The 12,155-nt window shown below is 46.5% G+C and overlaps 1 protein-coding gene across 8 annotated transcripts in view; it reads right to left on the bottom strand.

Moving 5' to 3' along the window:
• Positions 1-345: 345 nt before the first annotated feature.
• The window catches only part of SCLY (selenocysteine lyase), a 24,657-nt gene continuing 12,847 nt past the window's right edge, over positions 346-12,155 (bottom strand). For all 8 annotated transcript variants that reach the window (XM_034781065.1, XM_034781069.1, XM_034781066.1 and 5 more), the window contains 5 exons: positions 7,193-7,229; positions 5,281-5,364; positions 3,437-3,539; positions 2,893-2,968; positions 346-1,955 (listed from right to left, as the gene is read on the bottom strand). In XM_034781065.1, the coding sequence (XP_034636956.1) occupies positions 1,796-1,955; positions 2,893-2,968; positions 3,437-3,539; positions 5,281-5,364; positions 7,193-7,229 (460 nt within the window). In that variant the 3' untranslated portion in view covers positions 346-1,795. The remainder of the gene's footprint in view (positions 1,956-2,892; positions 2,969-3,436; positions 3,540-5,280; positions 5,365-7,192; positions 7,230-12,155) is intronic.

The following is a 12,155-nucleotide window of genomic DNA, read 5'->3' as shown; positions in this document are numbered from 1 at the left end:
GTCTTGTAGAGTCTGCGGGATACTAGTATCATGCTTCGTCGACAATAAACCTGGCTGGGTGCCTTTGTCTCTTAATGGATCTTGTGGTCATTGGGCAGTTCACTTGAGGTCTGCCATGCTGGGGTGGCACACAGAGGGAACACACATGCAGCCAAACATCTATCCACACCTGGAAAGGCATGCATACTTTCCCCAGACCCTTATCATGTCATCATATGTGAAGAGACATAGCAGCCTTTGAAATGCTCTCAATCAGAGTTGTCTCTTCCACCTCCTTTCACCATGGTACTTGCCAGCCTAACTGTCCCATGAACTCCTGGGTCCCCAACATAAAACAGAAACTTCTGAAGGAAAATGCGCTTTTAATTACGTTTCAGTTTAACAGGGTTAACTTTTACTATCTGTGAGAACACAGATGTATTAGTCCTTCCCCATCTCCTCACTTCACCCTGCCCCCCTGATGAGTTACTGCGTTATCATTTTATTTCTAATCCATTGATTAGCAGTCGGAATAGAAGAGCCACCTGACTGGCCAAGTTCTGTTCTCCATAGGAGCAGACAATGCATTCCCTTCAAAGAATTCACAGCTGAATGCAGGACCTGCTCCCTGGCAGGAGAAGTAATAGGAAGAATGCACAGTCAACACCAACAAGAGTAACCAGTGCAGGTGCCATAAGGACGATCAGAAAAGAGTTAGAGGAACACTTAAAAGTAGTATTCTAATTCCTTCAGTACCAACAAATCCTCTGAAACATCAGGTATTGGCCAGTCGGAGGCAAGGTACCAGCCAAGGTACCAAGGATCTAATGTGGTACAGTAAATGGTATATTCCTGCCTTTGAGAGATGTCTCTAACAGCCTTGTTTGGCAACCTCCTTTCCTGGAAAGACACTGATTTGAAACAAAAGTTTTCCTAATTTCCATTAGTCCTGGAAAGCCTGTTTCCTTCATGGGGAAGTTAAAGCGAAGATCTTTAATGCTCATAACTATGTGCATGTAGAGTGAGTGTGTGCACATCACAGATTCTACAATTCTGATGCTCAGAAAGGTGGGACTGGCCAGATGTGACAAAATGATGCATGCATGCTCACTCTTCCTTTGAATGCACACACATCCTGTACACTAGCCCAACTACCTCCTGACTGCACACACACATTCTAAGATTGGCGCCCTTAAGACATACATACACCACCCTATGCATAAATGCAGGCATTCTGACACAGCCTCCTATGTGCAAATACAGGTATCCCAGGAACACATACATGCCTTCCTAATCCCTCATAGAGTGCTCCTGAATGCAAACTCCTACTCTCATTCCTCTGTGGTAGCCCAGGCACACCTGTGCACAATTACAGCCGCTCCCCTGGATACAAGCACACCTGAATACATTAACACCCCCCCAACCCAAATGCAGTCCCCAAACCCAGAGTTTTTAACTGCTCAGTAGAACAAGTGAGCATTCAAAAGTTCCTCAAACATAAGCAGTGATATTACTTGCCACACTCCGATGTCCTAAAGGAATGTACATGTAATAACAGCTGCAGTCCTCCCAGCACAGGACAGCCAGTTCTTCAGGAATGGGAAGAGTCTAAACGTCTGATTCTCCGTTGCTCTGCACCTTCTGCAGTCATTTACACCAAGCCAAGGAAGGTGTAAAACATTACTGTTCTGACTGGACAGCTTGTCACACCCAATAAATGACACACCAGGTACAGGGCAGGGGAGAATCACGCCCCAGGAATCTGTTTCTTTCAAGGAAATCTCTCCTCTCAGTTCCCCGTCCTGATCCCTGATCTCTAAGTGACTCTGTTCTGTTCTAGCTGAGCCACAGACTGCTTCAGATCTTCCACTATCACGTCCACATCCTCCTTGGTGGTGTCCCGCCCCACACTGAGCCGCAGGGCATTCTGAGCAACTTCATAGGGAATCCCACAGCTGAGCAGTATAGAGGAGGGCCTGGAAAACAACACAATGAAAGCAGGGTTTAACCCTTTAAATATCAAGAAAACACATTCCTCTCCTGTAAAATTTACTATGATAATGAAAACAAGTATAATTGTCTGAGCAGTGGCAGTCCCCTCCTCCAAGCAGATTATACGCTCTCCCCCTCATTCTGGCTGAAAGGCACTGGATTCTTCTAGGAGTTGGTCAGTGCTGTTCAATCTAATCAGCTGGAGGTGTCAAGACAATCATGTGAAATACTTGCCCTTGCCTCTGCCTACTGGAGCTAAACATGCTGATTTCACAGTACTTTTGGCCTGCAATATTTCAGCCAGCCAGGAGTAAGCCAGTGACCCATGCCACAAACTGGGATCAAACCCATCTTCCACATGGCAGTCTATAGCACTAAAAATAAAGACATTCAGGGTATTCGAGCTCTATGATTCTATGAAAACACCAAGGTTTCTTACTCAAATTTTGGGCTCTGAACAATCTGAAATCTTCTAGCCTCATGGTTCAGCTGGTCATGAGGTGCCCTATCTTTCCAGTCTGACTGCTCTCATTCTGACCCTGCAAATGCTGAGCTCCTCAGGTCAGCTTCCCTGCTTTCCACGTGCTCTCTGCATACCATCTGTGACATGGCACACAACAGCAGGAGAGCGAGTCACCACCTGAGCACCTCACTGCCCTGTCTATTCAGTGAGAAACTACCCAATGTCACACTAATCCCTGTTACTCAGTGACTCAATAGTTTACTGTACATCCTCAACCTACTCCTGGGGGTTACTTGGGACCATGTGGAAAGCACTAATCTTGTGTGATCCCAAAGGAGCTGTTTGAAGGAGCAATTGTTTATGAGAAACTATTTCATAAAGGTGCAAACTCAGTCCCCTTCAACTTGACCTCTCTCCTCCCAGGAGAATGACTCACTATCACAACATAGATTGCTTACTGGTCACCCTTCTCCGAATGGCATGCAGCACCAACACTGGCGAGTAGAGTCTTGCAGTGAGACAGCACCATCCGCCCTGCAGAAGAGACAAAGCACAGGCCCCGCTCAGCACAGAATACTTACCAAGCTGAATGACAGCACAGGGACCCTTCTTTAAACCTCCCATACACAAATGACCAACCTACACTTCAAACAACCCTTTCAGCACAACCTCTGAGCAATGTTTTGGCAGGGTCATTTTCCTCTCTGCTCAGGGTAAGAGGTCCATGCCTGGCCCTGGCAGGCCTGACATGCTTCTCCACAGATGAGGAGACTCTGGTGATTCAGCCCTGTGCCTGGTATCCTCCTGCAAGATCAATGAGCTGCTGCTCTCAGGCTTGTGCAGGTCTTCTGGCATCCTGCTCCATGGCAGAGGTGGCCATGCAATATGTCTTCTTCAGAGTCTGATAGCACAGGAGGAGAAGCGGCGGGCTAGAGTGAAGGGGAATTGGGGGCCCAGACAGGGATGTAAAGGATGACCGTTGCTAGGATAGAAGAGAGATACCTTGCAGCCCTGGCCCCCAAAAAGAAAAGTTACAAGTGTTGCAGAGCCGCTTGGCACCTGGAAATTGACTGTTAAAGTGGAGTCTCTGCTTTCCAAACGAAGCCTGGAAAATAAAATAAACATTAACAGCTCCATGAATGCAAACTGCTCTGCCCTGGGTAGGATGAAGCTGGGCAGGAGGAACACACCCTAGAGCCCCTATAAGCCTTCATCCCCATGCACCACTAGGGCTTTGGGGAGACCTCCTGGGACTTGACACGTACACAGCCCAGGCTGATTGGTAATTTGAACACTGAGCTGGCAGGCTGGGACAGACAGCTCTAGAAGGTTTCTGGGGAATTCACCACTGTACCATGGACACTTTGCTCTGGCTACACTGGTGCAAGGAGGCTCCAAGGCCCCCACAGGAAATAAACCAGTGTAGGACACTAAGGAAGCTGCAGACCCTGCTCTGCTGACTCTACACTCCCACCGCCATTGCAAGAGGCCCCGCTGCAGGGAGAGTTCCAGGGTGGGTGAGTAGCATGTTGTGGAAGTGACCTTGCCAATCCTGCCTCCCCATGATTCCTGCACCCCTTCAGAGGGCCCTAAGGGCCAATACAGAAGGACTACAAGTTAGGGGCATCAGAGGCAAAACAACATCCAGCATCTCTGAATAGTGGGGACGCATGCCACCGAATCAGGAGGAGTCATGGCCACAAACAGAATGCCAGTGAGAAGGGTTGCCACTTCCTTCTACAAGAAAGCTGGGGAGGGCCAGTGTTGGCTGAGGAACTGAACAATCTGAAAGCGGGGAGGAGAGTCCCATTTCACCCCCTTTTTTATCTATTCTCTAGGTCACAGGTGGCCAAACTACGGCCCGCGGGACCGTTCTGCCCGGCCCCTGAGCTCCCGGCCGGGCAGACTAGCCCCTGGCCTCTCCCCAGCTCTTCCCCCTCTCCCACAGCGCCGCGCCGCCAGTGCTCTAGCCCGCTGCTCCTGCCAGGCAGCGCAGCCGGCGTGGCTGGCTCTGGCTGGGTGGCAGGGCTGCGAGCTCCTGCCGCTCTGAGCGGCATAGTAAGGGGGCGGGAGTCAGGGGACTGGATGGGGCAGAGGTTCTGGGAGAGCGGTCGGGGGTGGGGAGCGGGGGATGGATAAGAGGCAGGGGGTCCTGGAGGGCAGTCAGGGAACAGGGAGTGATTGGATGGGGTGGAGGTTAGGGGGGGGGGGGCAGTCAGGAGACGGGGCTGTGGATAGGGGTCGGGGAAGTCAGGGGACAGGGAGCGGGGGGGTTGGATGGGGGTGGGAGTCCTGGGGGGGGCGGTTGTCCCAGGAGGGGGTGATCGGGGACAAAGAGCGGGGGGGTGGGATGGGAAGAGGCTTCTGAGGCGGGCAGTCAGGGGGTGGAAAGTGGGAGGGGACGGATAGGAAGCGGGGGCCAGGCTGTTTGGGGGAGGCACAGCCTTCCCTACCCGGCCCTCCATACAGTTTTAGAACTCCGATGTGGCCCTCGGGCCAAAAAGTTTGCCCACCCTTGATCTAGGTACTTACCTGGCCCATGTAGTGTGTGACCACCTACCCTTCTCAGTCCATTTCCTCCTCCCTCTTTCTTTGTGATCACATATGCACTCCCCTGCTCAGCTTGTTACATCTCAACTACTTCCTCCCCCCATTTCAGTGCCCACTGATGGTGTGCGCTGTGTGTCTCCCTGCCAGATGCTTTTGTCACAGTCCTTCCAAATTGCTGGTGCTCTTGAAAAACATGCTCTTTTCTTCTCCTCCTCTAAGAAGCTTGCTGTACAGACTGCCTAGAGATCAGGGACTCCAGCAGGGGCATAAACGTGATAGGAACGAGGTATGCTCACTTCTAGCCTCTTCTCCAAGTAATCCCGAACCTCCTTCATGTGAGCCTCATAAGCCTCACAGTTCTTGTTCACCAGCTCAGCGGCCTGAGTGCAGAGAAAAAAACAAATCGGACGCTATATTTCTCAGCAACTGTAACACAAGACCTAGTCACAATCATGTGAGAAGAACAATAATCCCCTGGAAATGTACCATAAAAACAGCCATACCGAATCAGACCAATGGTCCATCTAGCTCAGTATCCTGTCTTCCGATAGTGGCCAATGCCAGGTGCTTCAGAGGGAATGAACAGAACAGGCAATCATTGAGTGTCATCCACTCTCAGCTTCTGAGTCTAAGTCAAGGTAGGCGTATGTTTTACCTTTACCAGGAACTATGGATATGGCTGTACAAGTACTAACAACCAATCCGAATGGAATCATTTCCTCTGCCTCATGTACCTGTATATAAGCCAATTTTTCTGATCTAATAGGAGGCACACTTGGGGGTGGAAGGGCTCATATATGAACTAATTCCACCAAGGTGGAATTTGCATTGGCGACTGTCGGAAGACAGGATACTGGGCTAGATGGACCTTTGGTCTAACCTAGTATGGCCGTTCTTATGTTCTTAAGGTGCCTAGCCCCCAATCCGGAGAAGAAAGCCACCTCGAGGGGGATGCTGGTACCATCAGTGGGCACAAATCCTAGTCTGGTGAAATGAAGCCCAAAGTCCACATGCTCTGGGCCCTCACAGCATTTCTCCTCCAAGGGGCACTTTTAGAACCCAGGTACCAGCACATTTCTGTGGTGTGGGGCCAGATTTCACAACAGCTCTGCATTCGGCATACTGAGCACTTCGAAAATCTGTTCCCTTATTTCGATGCCTAAACAGGAGCTAAGCTCCTTACAAGTCCTGGCCTTAGTTTGGCATATTTATAGGACAATTTGGTGCAGCCTTCAGATTCCTGGTGACTTGCCAAACCAGTGCTAGGCACTATGCAGTTTGTTCACCTGCTCTGAAGAATGCTTCCCGGATATCAAACCATGCATGGGCTCTTAGTTTTCCCCAGCCTGTCTCACAAACTTGGTATAGAGATCCACAGGGGGCGGGGAAGTCCCCTAGCTCTAACTTTTCCTAATCAGAGCTCCATACACCAGAAACCACTATGTAGTTTTGGCCTCTTTAAAAAAAAATCTCTTCTTGGTGATATAGTTTTCAAATGTGCTATTACTCCACAAGTGAATGCAAACATGTTGTAGCAGTCTTCCCCCAAACCTTGACATGAGTGCTGGGGAACAGAACTGTATAGGTCACAGAAGGGGAAAGGAGGGGGCAGTAAAAGGAATCATGCTGTGCTTTATTACAGATCTTTCATGAATTACAGAGGCCATTTTTCAAGATCAAGACTACACTGCTAAAAATAACAATGCAGTCGTGGGAGGCACTGCTTGGGCATATAGATAGCCTTGTAAGTATACACCCTAGGATTCAGGAGTGTAGGGCACTCTGCTTGCCTAAGCTGTGCCTCAGCATCTACATTGCTGGTTATAACTGTGCTAGCTGGGCATGTAGTGTCTGTACTCTAAGACTCATATCCACCACACACAACTTTCCCCTCTTCCTGTGAAATACACACTTATCCCAAGATCCTCAAAGCATTGTGCAGATTTAGCTGGGTGACTCCGTTTACTGGCATGGGAAGTTATTCAGCTAAATCTCCCAAAACCACTTTGAAAAATTTCCTGTGGCTAATAACAGAAAACAAGGGTTTACACTGCAGTCTTGTTTTGCTACAAGTTGACTTTTCTTTTTTAGTTAGGGTTTTTTTTTAAAGAGTTTGGAGCATAGCAGACAAGTTAGTTACTTATCTATCAGGCACCATTAATGTTTGACTCACACTCTTTTTTCTCCCTTGATTCCTTCTGAACTCACCTTGCCAAGGCCAGCAATCATTGGCGTATTCTCTGTTCTGAAAGAGAAGCATTTGTACAGAAATTATTTATTTCCATCTTCCCCAGGAAATCAATGGGTGCCGAGAGCCCCATTTTTAAAAGGCAGTAGCCCCACTTGCATACACAAGTAATGTGAGCACAACTGCAAGGCAACATGTGGGGTAATTACCACAACAAACAACTGTGTGCACAAGTGGCCAGTTAGGTGCTTAACTCCCTATTTGTTCAAAGCTGTGGTAAAGGAAACTGATATTTTTCAGTTAGTCAAGAGAATCGATGTTGCCTTTTTCTACATGGAAAACTCTACCTCTGGCTGCAAAAATCAGTGACTAGCTTGAAGCTGTCACTGAGATGTCTGCAGATGGCTTTTAGGAATCCAGGAGAACTTCAAAATGGTCTTCTCTTTGTGACCCCAAGAAATTTGACATGTGGCTTACACAAAGTCATTGATACTGTATTCAGAATGCATTTAGTCAAAAGCATAACAGACCCCAATGTGTATATGCCAGCAGCAGAGTTCTTTTCCCACACCCACAAGAAACCTTACTGTCCTTTGTACAGTTCTTACAGGAGAGACAGGCTGGGAATAAAATGAAAAGTGTTCAATTATCAATCTAATTATACCCTAAATCTGGCTGGCTGATCAGACTGTTCCTTCCAATGGGGAGAGACTTCCAACCATGTAGACTTTCAGGGTACATCTACTGATGCGGTGGCATGTAGAGTACAGACACTACATGCCCAGCTAGCACAGGTATAAACAGCAATGTAGATGCTGAGGCACAGCTTAGGCAAGCAGAGTGCCCTACACTCCTGAATCCTAGGGTGTATACCTACAAGGATATCTACATAAGAACATAAGAACGGCCGTACCGGGTCAGACCAAAGGTCCATCTAGCCCAGTATCCTGTCTACCGACAGTGGCCAATGCCAGTTGCCCCAGAGGGAGTGGACCTAACAGGCAATGATCAAGTGATCTCTCTCCTGCCATCCATCTCCATCCTTTGACAAACAGAGGCTAGGGACACCATTCCTTACCCATCCTGGCTAATAGCCATTAATGGACTTAACCACTATGAGTTTATCCAATTCTCTTTTAAACGCTGTTATAGTCCTAGCCTTCACAACCTCTTCAGGTAAGGAGTTCCACAAGTTGACTGTGCGCTGCGTGAAGAAGAACTTCCTTGAATTTGTTTTAAACCTGCTGCCTATTAATTTCATTTGGTGACCCCTAGTTCTTGTATTATGGGAATAAGTAAATAACTTTTCCTTATCCACTTTCTCCACATCACTCATGATTTTATATATCTCTATCATATCCCCCCTTAGTCTCCTCTTTTCCAAGCTGAAGAATCCTAGCCTCTTTAATCTCTCCTCATATGGGACACGTTCCAAACCCCTAATCATTTTAGTTGCCCTTCTCTGAACCTTTTCTAGTGCCAGTATATCTTTTTTGAGATGAGGAGACCACATCTGTATGCAGTATTCGAGATGTGGGCATACCATCAATTTATATAAGGGCAATAACATATTCTCAGTCTTATTCTCTATCCCCTTTTTAATGATTCTTAACATCGTGTCTGCTTTTTTGACCACCTCTGCACACTGCGTGGACATGGGAGACGGGAGAGATTCCAGAAGACTGGAAAAGGGCAAATATAGTGCCCATCTATAAAAAGGGAAATAAAAACAACCCAGGAAACTACAGACCAGTTAGTTTAACTTCTGTGCCAGGGAAGATAATGGAGCAAGTAATTAAGGAAATCATCTGCAAACACTTGGAAGGTGGTAAGGTGATAGGGAACAGCCAGCATGGAATTGTGAAGAACAAATCATGCCAAACCAATCTGATAGCTTTCTTTGATAGGATAACGAGCCTTGTGGATAAGGGTGAAGCTGTGGATGTGGTATACCTAGACTTTAGTAAGGCATTTGATACAGTCTCGCATGATATTCTTATTGATAAACTAGGCAAATACAATTTAGATGGGGCTACTATAAGGTGGGTGCATAACTGGCTGGATAACCGTACTCAGAGAGTTGTTATTAATGGTTCCCAATCCTGCTGGAAAGGCATAACGAGTGGGGTACTGCAGGGGTCTGTTTTGGGACCGGCGCTGTTCAATATCTTCATCAACGACTTAGATATTGGTATAGAAAGTACGCTTATTAAGTTTGCGGATGATACCAAACTGGGAGGGATTGCAACTGCTTTGGAGGACAGGGTCATAATTCAAAATGATCTGGACAAATTGGAGAAATGGTCTGAGGTAAACAGGATGAAGTTTAACAAAGACAAATGCAAAGTGCTCCACTTAGGAAGGAAAAATCTGTTTCACACATACAGAATGGGAAGAGACTGTCTAGGAAGGAGTACGGCAGAAAGAGATCTAGGGGTTATAGTGGACCACAAGCTAAATATGAGTCAACAGTGTGATGCTGTTGCAAAAAAAGCAAACATGATTCTGAGATGTATTAACAGGTGTGTTGTGAGCAAGACACGAGAAGTCATTCTTCCGCTCTACTCTGCTCTGGTTAGGCCTCAGCTGGAGTATTGTGTCCAGTTCTGGGCACCGCATTTTAAAAAAAATGTGGAGAAATTGGAAAGGGTCCAGAGAAGAGCAACAAGAATGATTAAAGGTCTTGAGAACATGACCTATGAGGGAAGGCTGAAAGAATTGGGTTTGTTTAGTTTGGAAAAGAGAAGACTGAGAGGGGACATGATAGCAGTTTTCAGTTATTTAAAAGGGTGTCATAAGGAGGAGGGAGAAAACTTGTTCACTTTAGCCTCTAAGGATAGAACCAGAAGCAATGGGTTTAAACTGCAGCAAGGGAGGTCTAGGTTGGACATTAGGAAAAAGTTCCTAACTGTCAGGGTGGTTAAACACTGGAATAAATTGCCTAGGGAGGTTGTGGAATCTCCATCTCTGGAGATATTTAAGAGTAGGTTAGATAAATGTCTATCAGGGATGGTCTAGACAGTATTTGGTCCTGCCATGCGGGCAGGGGACTGGACTCGATGACCTCTCGAGGTCCCTTTCAGTCCTAGAATCTATGAATCTTCAGAGAACTATCCACAATGGCTCCAAGATCTTTTTCCTGACTTGTCGTAGCTAAATTAGCCCCCTTCATATTGTATGTATAGTTGGGGTTATTTTTTCCAATGTGCATTACTTTACATTTATCAGCATTAAATTTCATTTGCCATTTTGTTGCCCAATCACTTAGTTTTGTGAGATCTTTTTGAAGTTCGTCACAGTCTGCTTTGGTCTTAACTATCTTGAGCAGTTTAGTATCGTCTGCAAACTTTGCCACCTCACTGTTTACCCCTTTCTCCAGATCATTTATGACTAAGTTGAATAGGATTGGTCCGAGGACTGACCCTTGGGGAACACCACCAGTTACCCCTCTCCGTTCAGAGAATTTACCATTAATTCCTACCCTTTGTTCCCTATCTTTTAACCAGTTCTCAATCCATAAAAGGACCTTCCCTTTTATCCCATGACAACTTAATTTACGTAAGAGTCTTTGGTGAGGGACCTTGTCAAAGGCTTTCTGGAAATCTAAGTACACTATGTCCACTGGATCCCCCTTGTCCACATATTTGTTGACCCCTTCAAAGAACTCTAATAGATTAGTAAGACATGATTTCCCTTTACAGAAACCATGTTGTCTATTGCTCAACAGTTTATGTTTTTCTATGTGTCTGACAATTTTATTCTTAACTATTGTTTCGACTAATTTGCCCGGTACCGACGTTAGGCTTACCGGTCTGTAATTGCCGGGATCACCTCTAGAGCCCTTTATAAATATTGGGGTTACATTAGCTAACTTCCAGTCATTGGGTACAGAAGCCGATTTAAAGGACAGGTTACAAACCTTAGTTAATAGTTCCGCAACTTCACATTTGAGTTCTTTCAGAACTCTTGGGTGAATGTCATCTGGTCCCGGTGACTTGTTAATATTAAGTTTATCAATTAATTCCAAAACCTCCTCTAGTGACACGTCAATCTGTGACAGTTCCTCAGATTTGTCACCTACACAAGACGGCTAAGGTTTGGGAATCTCCCTAACATCCTCAGCTGTGAAGACTGAAGCAAAGAATCCATTTAGTTTCTCCGCAATGACTTTATCGTCTTTAAGCGCTCCTTTTGTATCTCGATCCTCAAGGGGTCCCACTGGTTGTTTAGCAGGCTTCCTGCTTCTGATGTACTTAAAAAACATTTTGTTATTACCTTTGGAGTTTTTGGCTAGCTATTCTTCAAACTCCTCTTTGGCTTTTCTTATTACATTCTTGCACTTAATTTGGCAATGTTTATGCTCCTTTCTATTTGCCTCACTAGGATTTGACTTCCACTTTTTAAAGGAAGTCTTTTTATCTCTCACTGCTTCTTTTACATGGTTGTTAAGCCACGGTGGCTCTTTTTTACATGCCCAAGCAGTGCCTCCCAGGTCTACATTGTTGTATTTAGCAGTGTAGTGTCCCGTTACCTCCCTGTTGCAGTGAAAGGCTCCAACAGTGGGAAAGGCAATGGGGAAGGGCTCTGAGCCTTTTGTTTAAGCAGAGAAAGCCACCAGCAGTCCTCCACAAGCACCTTTTCTCTCCACAGTTAAAGGCTCCAGCGGCAGGAAAAGGATCTGGGAGGGAAGAGGCAGTGGGGAAAGGCTCCGGCAGCTTCCCTTTCACGGCTCTGTGTAGGTACATACCGTCCTGAGGGTGGATGCAGCCTTCCTTTCATGCAGGATGTAACTACATGTACCTGACATTTTGCCCTCTACTGGAAGGGATTAGAATTGTTCAGCTGAACATCAGGCCCCACACAACTAACAAGTAACAGAGTTTCTCAGCTCAAGTGCTGGATCAGGAGGTTCTGGGTTCTAGCCCCATTGATGCTGTGAGGCTCTAACTGTGGCATGGAGCACAGTGATGGAATTCTGGATGG

Source organism: Trachemys scripta, chromosome 9, assembly GCF_013100865.1.
Source record: "Trachemys scripta elegans isolate TJP31775 chromosome 9, CAS_Tse_1.0, whole genome shotgun sequence".
Lineage (NCBI taxonomy): Eukaryota > Metazoa > Chordata > Testudines > Emydidae > Trachemys > Trachemys scripta.
Note: the sequence above shows the minus strand (reverse complement) of the source record. Positions and strands in the feature narration are given on the sequence as shown.